This window comes from Ursus maritimus, unplaced genomic scaffold (assembly GCF_017311325.1).
Source record: "Ursus maritimus isolate PB19 unplaced genomic scaffold, ASM1731132v1 scaffold_30, whole genome shotgun sequence".
Lineage (NCBI taxonomy): Eukaryota > Metazoa > Chordata > Mammalia > Carnivora > Ursidae > Ursus > Ursus maritimus.
In genome coordinates, this window is record NW_024425564.1 from 7,276,803 (window position 1) to 7,295,873 (window position 19,071).

General features: G+C 48.4%; 1 protein-coding gene across 1 annotated transcript; it reads left to right on the forward strand.

Moving 5' to 3' along the window:
* The first annotated feature begins 4,251 nt into the window (after positions 1-4,251).
* Positions 4,252-16,063, forward strand: LOC121106033 (basic proline-rich protein-like). Its single transcript, XM_040644624.1, has 4 exons — positions 4,252-4,356; positions 4,590-5,841; positions 14,770-14,917; positions 15,680-16,063. Coding segments are annotated over exons 1-4 (1,506 nt in total). The 3' UTR covers positions 15,681-16,063.
* Positions 16,064-19,071: the final 3,008 nt, after the last annotated feature.

The following is a 19,071-nucleotide window of genomic DNA, read 5'->3' on the forward strand; positions in this document are numbered from 1 at the left end:
CTTATGTCAGCTGGATTTTGAGATGGTAGAAATAGATATCAAAGTCAAATGATTAGCCTGAGCTATAAACAGCAGAAAACAAATCTGGTTACTTTTAGAAGAAGGGAAATCTATTGAACAACACCGGGGTGTGCAGAGTGCAAAGAGGGAAGGGTATCTGTGTCTACCTACTTGCAATTTCTGGAGGTATTATCACGCTGCCACAAAGCCCGAGTCGGAGACAGTATGCGAGCTGCAGCCACAGGGAGGAAGAGGTGGAGGGGTCATCAGAGCTTGAGGGGACTATCATGACCGTCAGTCTGTGAACAGAACACACCATGCTTGACTACAAGCTAGTGGATAGTGGCAGGGAGCAGAGGAGGAAAAAGCAACAAATACAGAGACTGAGCCAGAGATGTGTTCAGAAGTAGCTGTCTTGGTGGATTCCTAGGCATTACTGAAGGGTATATAGAAATGAGAATGAAGAGCTGAGGAAGAAATGGCCCCAGGAAATTGGTGGATACAACAGGCCATAGTTCTTCCTGTAATTAACTCCTACATCACAATCTGGCATCGGGGCACCCGATTGACAGCATATAGAGTACCTGCCTGTGCGCCAGCAACAAGGGAGATTGGGAAAGTGTTTTCAGCTTCTGCCATAAAAGGTGGTCTCATCAGGGCTCAGGTAGCATTCTCAAGACATGGGAACAGATGCTAGTTAACTAAGAGGAAGCTCCCACGCTTCAACTCCTAGGTTTGGGAGATGCGGGGAAATCTGCTTTGATAGTTTAGCTGTATAAGAACATCGTGTTGAAAAATATGACCAAACAATACAAGATTCCTATATCCTGTGTCTGTATCCATCAATTCAAGCAAGTTGAAACAGACTGTCAACAATGTACATTGAAATCCACCACATAACAGAGACAAACCCATTTGGAACCACAATTATTCTGTATAAGTGGCCAAGGGTTGTAACCTGTATATTCTATTACATGTTCTTTGTAACAACTGACAGGACCCAAGGGAACAGATATTATGGGTTAAGGATATAGAGAATGTTCCAATGTTTTTGGTTAGAAATAAAAGTGAACCAAAATATGAGTAAGTAATTACTAAAGAACAGGGTCAGAAGCTAGCAAGACAGACAGTGGTGAAACTGCTCTTTTTAAAATTATTTTTTAATTTTTTTAAAATTCAAGTATACTTTAACATGCAGTTTTATAATAGATTTAGATGTACAATATAATGATTCAACAATTCTATACATTTCTGACTGCTCATCACAATAAGTAGAGTTACCATCATCACCAAACATGATCATGATATTATTGGATACATTCCTTATGCTGTACTTTTCATGTCCATGACTAATTTTATAACTGGAAGTTTGCACATCTCCATCCCCTTTATCCATTTTCCTCACCCCCTCCACCTCCTCTCTGGCAACCACCACTTTGTTCAATATATTTAAGAGTCTGGGGTTTTTTTGTTTGTTTGTTCATCTGTTTCTTAAATTCCACACAGGATTGAAATCACATGGTATTCATCTTTCTCTGACTTATTTTACTTAACATTATATCCTTTAGGTCTATCCATTTTGTTGCAAATGGCAAGATTTTCTTTTTTTATGGCTGAGTAGTCTTCCATTGTGTGTGTATGTGTGTCTGTATCTCACATCTTTGTCCATTCATCTACTGATGGGCACTTGGGCTGCTTCCATATATTGGCTATTGTAAATAATGCTACTATAAACATAGGGGTGCATATATCTTTTCAAATTAGTGTTTTTCTTTTCTTTGGGTAAATACCCAGTAGTGGAATTACTGGATCATATGGTAATTCCACTTCTAATTTTTTGAGGAACCTCCATATTGTTTTCCATAGTGACTGCAACCAGTTTACATTCCCACCAACTGTGCATGAGTGTTTTTTTCCTCACTATCCCACCACCTCATTATTTCTTGTGTTTTGATTTTAGCCATTCTGACAGATATATAGTGATATCTTATTGTGGTTTTAATTTGCATTCCCTGATGATCAGTAATGTTGAGCGTTTTTTCATGTGTCTGTCTTCTTTGGAAAAATGTTGACTTAGGTCCTCTGCCCATTTTTAAATGGATTATTTGGGTTTTTTGTTTGTGTGTTGAGTTGTATAAATTCTTTGTATTTTGGATATTAACCCCTTATTGGATACATCATTTGCAAATATCTTCTCCCTATCCCTAGATTGCCTTTTTGTTTTGCTGATGGTCTCCTTTCCTGTGCAAAGCCTTTTACTTTCACGTAGTCCCAATAGTTTAATTTTGCTTTTGTTTCTCTTGCCTCAGGAGACGTATCTAGAAATATGTTGTTATGACTGATGTCAGAGACATTACTGCCTATGCTGTCTTCTAGGAATTTTATGGTTTCAGGTCTCACATTTAGGTCTTTAACACATTCTGAGTTTATTGTTCTGTATGGTGTCAGAAAGTGGTCCACTTTCATTGTTTTACATGTAGCTTTGCATGTCCAGTTTTCCCAGCACCATTTGTTGAAGAGAGCTTTTTCCACTGTAGATTTTCGATCAATTGACCAGTGTGGACTTATTTCTGGAATCTAATTTGTTCCATTGATTTATGTGTCTATTTTTGGGCTCAAACTGCTTCTCTTTAGAATAATTTTTCCATTCAAAGGTTTGTGTTAATGAGGTATTTACTAGACAAATAGAAAAAACACTAGCAAGAAAAAAGGAGCCTAGAAAAGACATTGGGTCTGATGCTAGAACCATAGTTAGCAGCAGATCGGCCAGAACAGAGGGCCCAGCACTCTCCCCAGGAGCATCACCTGTCCTTAGGGCTTGGTGACCAGAGCGACTCCCAGCATGGTCCACCACGGATGCACTGCAGGCCCGCAAAACCCAAGGACTGGGTGGAATGCAGGGCCATCACTGGCACCCCACTCAGTGATAGTTACTGGGCAACCTGGCTGCTGGGGAAGCCTTTGGAACTAGAGCCCAGCTTAGACTGGCCTCTTTGCACTGGACACAGGCGCTCCACTGCTGTGGGGGGCAGTACTCACAGCTGACCCTGCTCTTGTCCATGATCCCCCAACCCCAATCTCCTTCTGGAGGAAGGCTGAATAGGAGTGGACACTGTCAAGCTGTTGGCCTGTACATGGGTGGGGGCCCAGCCTTTGGGCAGCAATGCCCTTGGAGATGACACTGGGGGTGACACAGAGCTATGGTGGGTGCCATGTGGATTTGAAGGAAATCAAGGAGTATCTACAACAAAATGGAGAGAATGGTGAGAATCTGGTGCCTACCTGTGTGTGTCAATTGGACTTTTGTTCAAAACAACACTTCCCAACTTTCTTCTTTTTCATAAAATAAAATTCCTTTGATTGTTGGATTTGCTAAAGGGTTCATCATAGCTTGCTTGTCCTGAATTGCGGTTTTCTGTTATTCCCAAGCTCACTTTTTGCTGGTAAAACATTTGAGTTTTATTTTTAAGGTTAGCATTATTCTGTTGAAGCAGGGGTTTTCCATTTGTTTTTTGTTTGGATTTTTGGTTGAAAGAACGTTACAAGAGCTTCATGTGTCTTCCTGGAAAGTTCCTTCTCATTGAGAATACCAGTTTAGGCAGCGCGCTGCTGTCCGTCCTCCGGTGCTATGCCCCAAGCACGGCTATTTAACACGCAGTTGTCCTCGACGTCAGGGCAATGGCTGGGGACGTGGTTCCTAGTGCAGGTGTACGGTCCTTTCCAAGGCCCCACGGAGCCCTGGCAGGGCGTCACAAGTCCTCAGGGTCAGCCCCGGGCTCCGCGTGGAGGACTTCCTGTTCTCCCAGAGCTGCACTCCCACGACCCGGAGCCCCTGGGATGCTCCGGGAAGGGTGGTGGCTGTGGTGCATGGGAGCGTGTTGTTGGACACTGTAAGCGCTGGAGGATCGCCCACAGGTGCCGAACACGATCGTTCCGAGCACTGCGCGAGGGAAGGGAACGCGACCGCACCCACCCAAGTCCGCACCCCGCACCCCCCTCCCCCGCCTCCAGTCCGCACCCTGCAACCCCCAATCTCCACCCCGCAATCCCCAGCCTCCACCCCGCAACCCCCAGCCTCCACTCCGCACCCCGCGACCCCCCCCGCCTCCACTCCACTCCGCGCCCCGCCCCCGGCAGCGGCACCCCCCGCCCCCCGCCCGGCCCCGAGACTCACTCGGGGAAGCGCCCTGCACAGCCAGCACTCGCCGCCCACCAACCGACCGACACAAGTACGTCACGGACCCCAAACAAATGCCGCCCCCCGCGTTCCTGCAAGCCGCGCCACAAACCACAGACCCAGACACCGGCCCGCCAGCAGGTGGCCGGCGGACAGCGCCTGGGACCCAGTCCGGTCGGGTCAGGCCCAGCGGGTGAGAGGGCCGGCCTGGGGGTCCCGAACCCGTCCCCCCGAAGCGCCGTGCTGCCTGGACCCCGCGCCGCCCCTCGTTCCTTCTGTCAATCCTCGGCCCTCACCCCCCAACTCTTTCCCTCAATCTGGAGCCAGATCGATCCTGGGCCTCTCCGTGGACCCTCGGCTGTTCCCGCCGGCACTCCCGGTGTCCGCCAACACTGTCTTTCAGCCCTCCTAGGCCCTCTCGGTGGACACTCCGCGCCTCGCTCGCACTCTGCCGGGTCCATCAATCCTCCGTAATGCACAGATCCTGGCTCGGCCCTCCCGCGGCTCGTCTCCCCCCGCCGCGGCTCGGCCTCCCCGCCGCGGCTCGGCTCTCTCGCCGCGGCTCGGCCCTCCCCGCCGCGGCTCGGCCCTCCCCGCCGCGGCTCGGTCTCCCGCGGCTCGCCTCCTCCCCCGTGGGCCTCGGCTCCTCCCCGCCGCGGCTCGGCCCTCCCGCCGCGGCTCGGCCCTCCCGCCGCGGCTCGGCCTCCCGCCGCGGCTCGGCCCTCCCCGCCGCGGCTCGGCCCTCCCCGCCGCGGCTCGGCCCTCCCCGCCGCGGCTCGGCCCCTCCCCGCCGCGGCTCAGCCTCCGCCGCGCTCGCCCCGCCGCGGCTCGCCCCGCCGCGCTCGGCACTGTCAACTCGGCAGCGCACAGCGTCCTCCCTCGGTCCTCCCCGCCGCCGCTCGGTCCCCCGTCAACCTCGGCAGCGCACACGTCCTCCTCGGCCCTCCCCGCCGCCGCTCGGCTTTCCCCATCATCACTCGGCCCACTCCGTCAATCCTCGGCAGCGCACACGTCCTCCCTCGGCCCTCCCCGCCGCCGCTCGGCCCACTCCGTCAATCCTCGGCAGCGCACACGTCCTCCCTCGGCCCTCCCCGCCGCCGCTCGGCCCACTCCGTCAATCCTCGGCAGCGCACACGTCCTCCCTCGGCCCTCCCCGCCGCCGCTCGGCCCACTCCGTCAATCCTCGGCAGCGCACACGTCCTCCCTCGGCCCTCCCCGCCGCCGCTCGGCCCACTCCGTCAATCCTCGGCAGCGCACACGTCCTCCCTCGGCCCTCCCCGCCGCCGCTCGGCCCGCTCCGTCAATCTTCGGCAGCGCACACGTCCTCCCTCGGCCCTCCCCGCCGCCGCTCGGCCCACTCCGTCAATCCTCGGCAGCGCACACGTCCTCCCTCGGCCCTCCCCGCCGCCGCTCGGCTTTCCCCATCATCACTCGGCCCGCTCCGCCAATCTTCGGCAGCGCACACGTCCTCCCTCGGCCCTCCCCGCCGCCGCTCGGCTTTCCCCATCATCACTCGGCCCACTCCGTCAATCTTCGGCAGCGCACACGTCCTCGTTCGGCTCTCTCCGCCAACTCTCGCTTCTTTCCGACTTGCTGGACTCTTGGCCTCGATCCAGGGATCTATGGCCCCATTACTTGGAGACCGCGGGATCCGGTTGTATATGGTGCGCCTCCGGAAGCCCCAGCATAGTCTCGGGTGTGCGGGTGTGGGGGGCTGGGAGGGAGGGTTAGGGTTCGTAGGGGATCAGGGGCAGGGGTTACGGGCCAGAGTCAGGATCCCGGTTGGAGGCCTCGGGTGACCTGAATGTTACAGGGTGCAGACTAGGACCTGGCTCAGCGTCAAGGGTCAGGTTTGGGGTCAGGATAGGGTGAAGCTGGGATTAGGGCTTAAGGGTTGGGTTTAAGCATAATTGCCCTCTTCCCCTTCCTCCCTGTGCATCGTAGTTCTTCGGGACGGAGGGGACTTGTCCGGGGTCACATTGATCCCACCCCCACCCGGGGTCCCGGGCTCTGACAGCAGAAGAGGTGACAGTCCTCGGGGTCACTGCCCCTTTCCAATCCAAGTCAGCCCGGTGGGAGAGTGGAGGGCGGGGCGGCCTCCCCGGGGTCGGGTGCTGCGGGCCCCACTGCGCCTGCGCAGCCTCAGGTTCCAGCGCAGCCTCGACCCGGGAGTCCCGCAGTGGACACCTGTAGATTTACACAGCGCTGGGCACAGTGACCAGCCGGCCTGCGCGTGCTGCCTTCTTGAGGCTGCCGGGGCTCCCCTGGCACCGGTTGAATCCTTTGTCCCATCCCGGCGGCCAGCTGGGAATGGGGCAGCTGTCCCGTTCAGGTGCTAGGACCAGCCCTTGGCCTCCGACCATCCAGGCAGGCAACTCTGGTCCTCCTGCTCTGGCCAGCCTGGGTCGTGACAACCCCCACGGCCAGGTACTGAGCTGACTGTGCTGCTGGGGAATTTAACAGGTCCATGGGAAGTTTTGGTGCTCCACACCTGTGTGATTGAGGGCGCCTCCTTGCTCACAGCCTCCTAGCCCGCCAAGACAGGTAGTAACCCTCAGAGCCCTGCGTGTGGGCCTGACCAGGGGAGCCATGTGGCACACTGCGCTGCAATCCCTTTTCCTTCCAGCTGTAACACACCTTTGACAGCCACACTTCTCAAGAACCAGAGATATGGGAGCCACTGTGGCTTCCAGTGGGCAGTTGCTCCTGGAGCCTTCCTGGTCCTGGACAGTCACGTGCACAGCCCGGGCAGGTGGCCTCTGGAGAGGCCCACTGGATTATGTGAATGTAGAATGTTCCGCAAGGGGAGTCACTGGTATTTTGCCTGATTAGACTGGGTTTACAGTTTTTGAGGGAGCAGATCAAAGAAGCTTAACCCTGTAACCTTACTGTTGTTCACCTGGTGGAGGAAGTGCTGTCAGGTTTCACACTGGGAAGTGATTTCCTGTCACGTGTATACTTTGTGTCTTCTTTTAAAATTTAAATTCAATTAGCCAACGTATAGTACATCGATGGTTTTTGGTGTAGTGTTCAGTGATTCATCAGTTGCATATAACATCCAGTACTTATCAAATCATGTACCCTCCTTAATGCCCATCACCCAATTACACCATCCCCTCACCTGCCTTTCCTAAACCCTCAAGTTTGTTTCCTGGAGTCAAGAGTCTCTCATGGTTTGTCTCCCTTTCTGATTTCTTCCCGTTCAGGTTTCCCTCCCTTCCCCTATGGTCCTCCGTGCTATGAGGTACGTTCCACACATGACTGAAACCTGGAGATAATTGTCTTTCTCTGCTTGACTTATTTCATTTGGAATAATCCCCCCCCCAGTCCCATCCATGTTGATGCAAATGGTGGGTATTCATCCTTTCTGATGGCTGAGTAATATTCCATTGTATATATGGACCACATGTTCTTCATCCTTTCATCTGATGAAGGACATAGCTCCTTCCACAGCTTGGCTATTGTGGACATTGCTGCTATGAACATTGGGGTACATGTGCCCCTTCTTTCCACTACATCTGTATCTTTGGGGTAAATACCCAGTAGAGCAATTGCTAGGTCATAAGGTGGCTCTATTTTTAATGTCTTGAGGAACCTCCATACTGTTTTCCAGAGTGGCTGCACCAGCTTGCATTCCCACCAACAGTGTACTTGGGTCCCCCTTTCTCCAAATCCCCCCCAACATTTGTAGTTTCTTGCCTTACTAATTTTCGCCATTTTACCTGGTGTAAAGTGGTATCTTTTTGTGGTTTTGATTTTTATTTCCCTGATGGCTGGTGATGTGGAGCATTTTTTCATGTGTCTGTTAGCCTTTTGTATGTCTTCTTTGGAGAAGTGTCTCTTCATGTCTTCTTCTCATTTTTTGACTGGATTATTTGGTTTTTGGGTTTTGAGTTTGAGAAGATCTTTATAGAGTTGAATACCAGCCCTTTATCTATGGTGTCATTTGCAAATATCTTCGCCCATTCCATGAGTTGCCTTAGTTTTGCTGACTGTTTCCTTTGCTTTGCAAAGGATTTTTATCTTGATCAAATCCCAAAAGTTCATATCTGCTTTTGTTTCCTTTGCCTTTGGAGACGTGTCTAACAAGAAGTTGCTGTGGCCGATGTTGAAGAGGTTACTGCCTATATTCTCCTCTAGAATTCTGATGGATTCCTGTCTCACATTGAGGTCTTTCGTCCATTTTGGGTTTATCTTTGTGTATGGTGTAAGAGAATGGTCCAGTTTCATTCTTCTGCATGTGGCTGGCCAGTTTTCCTAGCACCATTTATTGAATAGACTGTCTTTTTTTCCATTGGATATTTTTTCCTGCTTTGTCAAAGATTAGTTGACCATAGAGTTGAGGGTCCATTTCTGGGCTCTCTATTCTGTTCCATTGATCTATGTGTCTGTTTTTGTGCCAATACCATGTTGTTTTGGTGATCACAGATGTGTAATATAGCATGAAGTCAGGCAACATAATGCCCCCAGCTTTGTTTTTCTTTTTCAACATTCCTTTGGTGATTTGGGGTCTTTTCTGGTTCCATAAAAATTTTAGGATTGTTTGTTCCAGCTCTTTGAAAAATGCCAATAGTATTTTAATAGGGATGGCATTGAAAGTGTGAAAGTGTAGATTGCTCTAAACAGCATAGACATTTTCACAATGTTTATTCTTCTAATTCCGTGAGCATGGAATGTTTTCCCATCTCTTTGTGTCTTCCTCAATTTCTTTCATAAGTGTTCTATAGTTTCTAGAGTATAGATCCTTTACCTCTTTGGTTAGGTTTATTCCTAATTATCTTATGGTTTCTGGTACAATTGTAAATGGGATCAATTCCTTAATCTCTCGTTCTTTAGTCACATTGTTAGTGTATAGAAATGCAACTGATTTCTGTGCACTGATTTTGTGTCCTGCCATGTTACTGAATTGCTGTATGAGTTCTAGCCATTTGGGGGCAGAGTCTTTTGGGTTTTCCACATAAAGTATCTTGTCATCTGTGAAGAGAGAGAGTTTGACTCTTCTCTGCCAATTTCAATGCCTTTTATTTCTTTTTGTTGTCTGATTGCTGAGGCTAGGACTTCTAGTACTATGTTGAACCATAGTGGTGAGAGTGGGCATCCCTGTTGTGTTCCTGAACTTAGGGGAAAGCTCTCAGTGTTTCCCCATTGAGAATGATATTCACTGTGGGCTTTTTAGATGGCTTTTATGATATTGAGGAATGTTCCCTCTATCCCTACACTGTGGGGAGTTTAATCAGGAAAGGGTGCTATATTTTGTCAAATGCTTTTTCTGCATCAATTGAGAGGATCATATGGTTCTTGTCTTTTCTTTTATTAATGTGCCCTATCACATTTATTGATTTGTGAATTTTGAACCACCCTTCATGCCAGGAATAAATCCTACCTGGTTGTGATGGATAATCCCTTTAATGTATTGTTGGATCCTATTGGCTAGGATCTTCTTGAGTATTGTGACATCCATGTTCATCAGGGATATTGGTCTGTAATTCTCATTTTTGATGGGGTCTTTGCCTGATTTTAGGATCAGGGTAATTCTGGCCTCACAGAACAAGTTTGGAAGTTGTCCTTCTGTTTCTGTTTTTTGAAATAGCTTTGGTAGAATAGGTATTATTTCTTCTTTAAATGTTTGGTAGAATTCCCCTGGGAAGCCATCTGGCCCTGGACTCTTGGTTTTTGGGAGATTTTTGATTACTGCTTCAATTTTGTTACTGGTTATTGGTCTATTCCAGTCTTGGTAGTTTATAAGTTCCCAGGAAGGCATCCGTTTCTTCCAGGTTGCCTGATTTGTTGATATCATTGCTGGTAATAATTTCCAATGATTGTTTCTATTTCCTTGGTGTTAGTTGTGATCTCTCCCCTTTCATTCATGATTTTATTAATTTGGTCCTTTCTTTTTTCTTTTGAGAAGTCTGGCCAGTGGTTTATCGATCTTATTAATTCTTTCAAAGAACCAGCTTCTAGTTTTGTTGATCTCTTCTACTGTTTTTCTGGTTCCTCTTTCATTGATCTCTGATCTAATCTTTATTATTTCTCTTCTCTTGCTTGGTTTAGGTTTTATTTGCTGTTCTTTCTCCAGCTCCTTTAGGTGTAAGATTAGCTTGTGCATTTGGGATTTTTCTACTTTACTGTGAGAGACTTGGATGGCTATGTATGTCCCCCTTACGACAGCCTTTGCAGGATCCCATAGGTTTTGGACCATTGTGTTTTCATTCTCATTAGTTTCCATGAATTGTTTAAGTTCTTCTTTAATTGTTTGGTTGACCCAACCATTCTTTAGCAGGTGCTCTTTAACTTCCAAGTGTTTGAGTTCCTTCCAAATTTTGTCTTGTGGTTGAATTCCAGCTTCATAGCATTGTGGTCTGAAAATATGCAGGGAATAATCTCAGTCTTTTGGTATTAGTTGAGACCTGATTTATGACCCAGTATGTGGTCTATTCTGGAGAAAGTTCCCTGTGTGTTCAAGAAGAATGAGTATTCTGTTGTTTTAGGATGGAATGTTCTGTGTGTATCTACAAAGTCCATCTGGTCCAATGTGTCATTCAAAGCTCTTGTTTCTTTGTTGATCTTCTGCTTAGATGATCTGTCCATTGCTGTGAGTGGAGTTTTGAGGTCCCCTTCTGTGAATGTATTATTTTCGAAATGATTCTTAATTTTGGTTGGCAGTTGGCTTGTGTACTTGGCTACTCCTGTGTTGGGGACATAGATATTTACAATTGTTAGATTTTCTTTTTTTTTTTTTTAAGATTTTATTTATTTATTCGACAGAGATAGAGACAGCCAGCGAGAGAGGGAACACAAGCAGGGGGAGTGGGAGAGGAAGAAGCAGGCTCATAGCGGAGGAGCCTGACGTGGGGCTCGATCCCAGATCACCAGGATCACGCCCTGAGCCGAAGGCAGACGCTTAACCGCTGCGCCACCCAGGCGCCCCATACAATTGTTAGATTTTCTTGTTGGATAGACCCTTTAAGTATGATATAGTATCCCTCTACATTTCTTACTATGGTCTTTGGTTTAAAATCTAATTTGTCTGATATGGGAATTGCTTCCCCACTTTCTTTTGAGATCCGTTGGCATGCTAGATGGTTCTCTATCCCCTCACTTTCAATCTGGAGGTGTCTTTAGGTTCAAAATGAGTCTCTTGTAGACAGTATATGGATGAGTCCTGTCGTTTTAGCCAATCTGCAACCCTGTGCCATTTCATGGGAGCATTTAGGCCATTCATGTTGAGGGTAACTATTGAAAGATATGAATTTAGTGCCATCATATTGCCTATAAAGTCCCTGTTTCTATAGATTGTCTCTGTAAATTTCTGGTCTATGTTACTCTTGGGTTCTTTCTTCTTTTATAGAATCCCCCTTAAAATTTTTTGCAGGGCTGGCTTGGTGGTCCCATATTCTTTCAGTTTCTGCTTGTCCTGGATGCTCTTTGTCTCTCTGTCCATTCTGAATGACAGCCTTGCTGGATAAAGTATTCTTGGGTGGAAGTTCTTCTTATTTAGTGTCCTGAATATGTCTTGCCTGCCCTTTCTGGCTTGCCAGGTCTCTGTGGACAGGTCTGATGTTATTCTGTTGTTCCTCCCTCTGTATGTAAGAAATCTCTTCCCCCTACCTGCTCTCAGGATAGCTTCTTTAGCTCTAAGATTTGCAAGTTTTACTGTTCTATGCCAGGATGTTGGTCTACTTTTATTGATCTTGGGAGGGGTCTTCTCTGCCTCTTGGATATGAATGCTTATTTCCTTCTCAAAATTAGGGAAGTTCTCAGCTGTGGTTTGCTCAAATATACCTTCTAGTCCTCTCTCTGTCCACCCCCTCAGGGATCCCATTAATTCTGACATGGGAACATTTCATGGTGTCACTGATCTCTCTGGGTCTGACTTCTTGGGCTTCTAGCTGTTTGTCCCTATCCTCCTTGGCTTCCTTCCTTTCTATCAGCTTATCTTCTAGCTCACTAATTCGTTCTTCTGCAGCTTTTACCCTGGCTGTTAGAGTATGCAGTTTAGACTGCATCTCATTCATAGCATTTTTACGTTTGGGCTGATTAGATCTCATTTCTGTGCTCAGAGATTCTATATCGTCACTAATGGTTTTCTCAGGCTTAGCGATTGACTTCATAATTGCTACCCTGAAGTCTATCTCTGACATCTTGCTTATATCCATATCCATTAGGTGTGTGGGAGAGGCCATTGTCTCTGGTTCTTTTCTTTGTTGGGAGTTCCTCCTCCTAGTCATTCTGTTAAGGGATGGTTGAGGGAATGTACAGAGTCCAAAATATCAACCGCAACCCAAGCAAGAGGCACCGTAGGAAAATTCAGAGCTGTTGGAAACCACCACCAAAAAGACAAAGCCAAAATGAAACACAGGATAAAATTTATAAAATTTAAAAAATTTAGAAAAAATTAAAAATTTAAATAAAGAGGAGGGTGAGGGGAGGGGACTATAAATCTCTCAGTGTGGACAAAGTAGGGTGTTTCAGTTCTTGCATGTATTTTGTTCTGTTTTTTAGATACCCTACTTCCCAAATTTATGGGGAAGATAAAACTGGTGTATATATAAAGGTAATATTGAGTAGGGAAAAAAGGACTACATTGACGCCTATATCTATAAAAAAATTTAGGTGTGAAGAAGTACAAGTTAAAAGTTACTATGAAATATGATATATTGAACATCTAGTTGAAATGCGAAAAAGGAAAAAGAGAAAACATAGAAGAAGCATAAGAGAAAATGAAAAGAGTTGTGTCTGAAAAATAAACACGCCGTGAGGCAACAACTGGAGCTCAATATACTCTTGTCCCCAGTGTTGGGATTTTACAGTTTTATGGGGACCATACGCTGTCCTCCTCTTGTTCTCCAGCCTGTCGTCTGGGGAGGGGCCTTGCCGCACTGTTTCTCAGGCAACCGCCCCCGGCAGAGTTGCCCGGCCTCCTGTCGGGGACCGGGCTCCGTGTAAACCGATTTTTGAGTTTCTGTTCTCTGGCGACTTCCCGCGCCTCTTCCGAGGGTCAGAGCAAAAATGGCCGCACCCAAACCTGTGTCCCAAAGCAGCGAAATTGCGGTCTGTTCTCTTCACTAAACCCTCCAGGAAAAGCAGTCTCCGTTTCTGTAGGAGGCGTTGCAAACCGCAGGCTCCCGCAGTGCGCCCGCAGCGACTGGCAGAGCTGCGCCCTGGACCGGGGTGTGTCCCTGCCCTTCGCGCTCCGCAAACCGGTTGTCCTGGCCTCGGGCCCAAGCACCTGCCGCGCCCGGATCCTGCCCGCGGCGGCTCTAAAGCCCTTTCGCAGCGCGGCCGCTGTCCAGCTCTTGCCACCTGGGAGCAGGACGCTTTAGGGTCCAGTGTTACATCCCGTTCCCAGAGCCAGCGATGGCGGCTCCCTCCCCTTCTGTTGATCTTCTGTGTATCTTCGGGGTCGGATTCACCGCTCCACCCTTCCTACCCTGCGGCAGGCTGTGCGTTTCTGCTGGAGGTCCAGACACAGATTCGTGCATCTCAGGCGGGGTTCCTGGGTGTTCAGGCAGTTCGGTAAACATCCAGCTAATTGAGGGGACTGGTTGAAACAGGGTCCCGTACTCCTCTGCCGTCTTGCCCCCGTGAATGTTTTCTTGTCAAATACTGTGAGGATAGAGGATGAGAAGCAGTTTGCATCCGCATGGTGTGTGCATAGCTATGTTTACGTTACTATATCATGACGCCGGCATCAGAGTACGGTCTAGAGGGACGTGGACAGCATGTGCTGGTACTGCAGGCAGAGAAGTGTGGTTTGTCCAGTTTGCTGATTTCTGTAGTGTGAATATTTCTACCACACCTAATTTTAAGCTGCCAGTGTGACTCTACTGAAAGTGCAGATTCGGAGAGCTTAACTCGGTAACACAGCCCCATGCCGTATATTATAGTATTTTTTTTTTAATCCTACAGACACAATAGATGTCAAAAAGCATAGATCAGCATAAAATATAGCTCTTCCCATAAGCAGACTGGGGTGATCTCTGAAAATGGTTCACATGACCTAGAAAGCCATACAAAATCACGCAAATCAAGAGGTTCGAATCTTTGTGTTCACTTGAAGAACACACCTGAAGCTGCCCAGGCCATCAGGAATATGCATATCAGGAAAGCCGCCGAGCATCTGAACGGTGTCACTTTGCATAAGCAGCGTGCGCCACTCCTGGCTGCGATGGTGGAGGTGGGTGGTGTGCCCAGGCCACACAGTGGGGCTGGACACACGGCCAGTGGCCCCAAAAGAGCACTGAATTTTGCTGCACATGCTTAAAGGTGCAGAGAGTAATGCTGAGCTTAAGGGTTTAAATGCAGACTCTCTGGTTATTGAGCATATCCAGGTGAACAAAGCCCCCAAGATATGACCCAGAACTACCACGTTTATGGTTGGATTCACCCACATGTGAGCTCTCCCCGCCACATCGAGGTGGGAGAGAAACCCTGTGAAGATTCAAGGCCCTCCACATCCCTAAAGTTTTTAGAAGGCCAGTGGTGTGGAACATGCCAGGTCATCCCACTAAAGTAAAGGACAGATTATTCCCCGCCATGTTTAATGCAGTTAATGGTAATACCACTAATGCCTGGCCATCGTCCTTCTATAGGCAACACGTTTACATTCATGAGACGATTTCCAGTGACTGACTGGAGCCCAGAGCAGAACAGGGCTCTGGTAGCTCCACCACACCCAACAGAGCCTCAGGCTGGAGAGATCGCCACGGTGGGAGAAGATTCAGAGTGCTGTTCCTGCTGGTAAGCCCCCAAAGGAGAGTCACAGCACAAGCCCCTGGTTTCCAGATCAAGCCATGCTATCTACTGCAAAAGATGGTATCCTATTAGGGGACAGCTCCTGGCATTGCTACTGGGCTTTAGTAGAGACAGGGCTCCTGACATGGGACCTCAAATGTCCATGGGGTTGTCGGGAACTGCCCATCATGAGCTGGGTTCTATCAGACCAATCAAGGGATAAGGTCAGGAGTTACAGCTTTAATTACTGTAAGACAGAAATACTATGTTCCAGATCAAGAAGGAGCAGAGCCGAGTGCTGCGCAAGGCTATGAGCAGGTGGTTCAGATCTCTACGCCACCCACATTCGTGCTTCTGCCTCTCCCTTTACTCACACCGGCGGCTGCACTGGGGGTGTTCCACGTTATCTACTGCTGCATAACCAGTTGTCCCCAAAATTGGTGATTTAAGCCAACAGCTATTTAATGGTATCTCATAATGTTGTGAACCAGACACAGGGAAAGTTTGGCTGGTGTTTCTTTGTTCCACATAGCATCACCTGAGATCACGTGGAAGGGTTCAGCCAGTCAATGGACTGCTCCAGAGAGTCAAAGACAGCTTTACTCATGCTCAGCATCTTGGTTTGTTCAACCATAGCCTCGGTTCTTCCTTCTTCTGGCTTTCTTTCCATCTACCTGTTCTCTTAGGACCTCTCCACATGGTCCCTCAGACATAGTAGTCAAACTTTTTTTTTTTAAGATTTTATTTATTTATTTATTTGACAGAGAGAGACAGCCAGCGAGAGAGGGAACACAAGCAGGGGGAGGGGGAGAGGAAGAAGCAGGCTCCCAGCAGAGGAGCCTGATGCGGGGCTCCATCCCAGAACGCCGGGATCACGCCCTGAGCCGAAGGCAGACGCTTAACCGCTGTGCCACCCAGGCGCCCCCTGACAAGCTGATCTTAAATCTTATATGGGAATACAAAAGAATGAAAACAGCCAAAAGAGATTTGTGTAAAAAAAAAAAAAAAAAAAGATGGAGAAATTATACACTCTGATTTCAAAACTTATTATAAATCTTGAGGATTAAAGACTGTGTACTAATGACATAAGAATAGACATAGAGATCAATGGAACATAATGAAAAATCCAGAAATAAAGACTTATATTTGTAAGTATTTCCAAATTGTCCTTTGAGAGTGGATGAATTTTTTCCCAATCATCAATAAAGGAAAAGTCGCAGTAGGTTTTTGACTGAGTTTGGCTTACGTTTCTGAAGCAATATTCTGGATGTCAAGCCAGTTTTCACAAACGCTTTCCTGGGCACCATTAAAGAGACGGGAGCAAGGCCTCTTCTCCAGGAAGGCTTCAGCAGGGCAGCAACCAGCCCAGGACTGCCCATCAGTGATGAAGACACCCTGGGAGCTTTGTGCATATCTGAGACATTGGTTTTATGACCTGGTGAGATCTGCACGACCTTTTACCTTGGCTGGTTTCCTGAATTTGTCGAAGGGCAGATGGAAAGAGATCTTCCAGCCTCTGAAAACATTTATTGTGACACAGAGGGAAACAATGTCAGATCGATAGTATGCTAGGAAGCAGGGAGGAGGTCAGGTCCCGGGGAGAAATCCTAGCTGTGACTCTGCAAAGGGGCACAGGGGACAGCCCTTGCCCCTCCCTTGGCATGGAAGGGAACTGCACAGAGGAAGGGAGGAGGGAAAAGAGAGAGGTCAATGTGTAGGTTTGTTATTTGGATTCCTTGAAAGGACAGTGTTTCTCAGAATCCAGATTCTGTCTGGGTAGGGAATCCCCTGAAATAGTTATTCCTGGGACAATCCCAAGCTGGCCCTTGAAGTAATTCTGTGCTAGAAATCCCCTGTGGGGGAGGTGAGTGTGACAGTGGCACCTTTAACCCTCCCAGTCCTGGGAGGGTGCCATACTCCCCCAGGCTCTGCCTGCTGCGCTCACAGGCTCTTTGCCGGCAGCTGCCCTGTGGTCTAAGCAGGGCCCCCACCCAGGGATGCTCTGACCTACATATGGACCCAGAACTCTCCTTGCTCTTTCCTCACAAGGCTCCTTGCAGGCTCTGCTTTCCTTTGTCTGTCTCTACCCCTTCCCTGGTGCGTACCCTTCCTGTAATGAAAGGCGTGCATGCCATGCCCTCCCGCTTTCCTTTCCCTGGGAGGCCATTAGGACAGCAGTAGAGATTTGCATTTGAAGACTTGCTCACCAGCTACTATGAATGTGACTGTGGGTGAGTTCACTGCTTGCTTATCAGGGGGGTACTAATATTTACCTCATTAGAAGGCGAGAACAGTTAATCAGGTGCCTTTTACTAATATCTTGTGCACTTCCTGAAATATGATAAGTGCTCGTTAAATGTCATTTTCCATGTTTTGTTATTCACTCACTTACTCATTTTTTTAAAGTTCATTCATGCGTTTGGTAAATGTTAAGTGTTTACTATACCAGACAGCATGCCTGGGAAGTGCTGGAGCTCCAAGTTAATCAAGACACAATCGTGACCCCCCAGATCTCCGCTGTTTCATGGGGGTGAACACACAAATACGCAGATACATTTCCTGGTGGAGAAACTTGTTCTGAGGGACTTGTGGAAGGCGAATGATTGCACAGAGGATGGGCACCTGACCCAGACTAGGACAGGAGTTAGGGAAGGCTTCCTGGAGGAGGCATAGCTTACATCTTGTATCTGTATAAATCCCTGACACTGTGGGTAGAGCTGGAAGGACACGCATGTTCTCTGACCTGGTGGCAGAGAGCTGTATGTCCAGGCACATGCAGGGGACTCGGAACCATGCACAGAACCTGCTCGCCTTGCAGCTCTGCAGCTCGGGTCTGGGCTGTGGGCACAGCTCTGACAGACACCATTCCTGAGAAAGGCGCTTCCTGGGCTCTCTGTGCAGGAGCTTCTCTCGAGGTTCCCTGCTCCCCTGAGAAAGGAGACCTCTGCCCCAAGATGGTGTAGGCTGCCCAGGCAGGAGAGGCAAAAAGGGGAAGGAAGACAGGAATGATTTAATGCTAAGCAGCTGCCTCCTCTCTCCTCTTTCCAGAAATGAGGCAAAGGGCTAAGAAGGTAATGGGCGCAGAAGAAATGTGGACGTGAGGAGCCTGCGCTTGTAAGGCTTTCCCCTCTCTTCTTCCTGCTGCGGGCTTGCTCCGTGCCACCTTCCACCTGATCTGACCCTTTCCGCTGGGTTACTGGTGATGTTTCAGATTCTGCAGATCCTATTGGACGCTCGATGCAGGGCGGCGGCTACAGATCCAAGATCACAATCTTGGTTTCCGCACACAGGGGATGATAGGAACCCGGAGAGGCACCTGCAGGGAGACTGGCAGGGCCCACTGTTTCCTGTCTGTTCCATCAGGCTCTCTTCCCCCTTCATACCCATCCTATCTGTTTGAAACGTATGTCTACCCCACAAAACACATTACTAATTTTCCAAGTTCATGGCTATAAAATAAGAGCTTCAAATAGGAGAAGCTGACTTATGTTGAGTTTTTTGAAATACTGGCTTCATTCTTGGATCCCATTACTCTCCATAGGCACTTCTATGAGCCCAGGTTCTCCAGGATGGAAAGTCCTGCAGTGAAATGGGTGCATTTGACACCTGTCAGTGCTGAAGGTACAGTAAATGGCCGCTAAGAACACAGCAAAAAAGATGATAATGACATTTTTGTGGGATTATTACTTTTGAAAAAATTGGGAGTACCTTTCATAAAGGCTTTTTTGGGAATGTGTTTTGTGGCACAGTCCTGATGGTTTGGGAGAGGGCAGTGATTCACTGGAATGTTAGGGGGATCAGAGTAGTGAAGTAAACTCGCTGAGGGCACATGGCCTGTGCCCTCCCTTTTCGTCCCCATCCAAACCTCCAGAGCTAGGGAGGAAGCAGCAGTGTGGGTGTGTGTGAGGTCACAGAGCACAGGGATTAGGGAGTGTCCAGCAGTAAAGGTGGGGAAACAGAGTCACGGTGGTATGAAAGCCGATGTGTGCTGTTCTGCTATGTGCAAGGTGGGCTCAGCACTTGATTGGTGGGCTAGGATTGTTCTAAGAACTATATTTGGTTTGCAGTTTCCGGGACAGGATAGGAAGAGTGCCATAGAGCTCAAGACAGGAAAGTAAGGTCCTTCGTAAAGAACATTTTATAAACTGTTTCTGAATTCT

Excerpts from the sequence above, each read along its gene's own strand:
- LOC121106033 (XM_040644624.1), top strand. The coding sequence starts at position 4,252 with ATGCCGCCCCCCGCGTTCCTGCAAGCCGCGCCACAAACCACAGACCCA. Across the intron at positions 4,357-4,589 it reads CTGGGACCCAGTCCGGTCGG|GCCCTCTCGGTGGACACTCC; the intron begins GTCAGGCCCAGC and ends CAGCCCTCCTAG. Across the intron at positions 5,842-14,769 it reads GCGGGATCCGGTTGTATATG|GCAACACGTTTACATTCATG; the intron begins GTGCGCCTCCGG and ends GTCCTTCTATAG.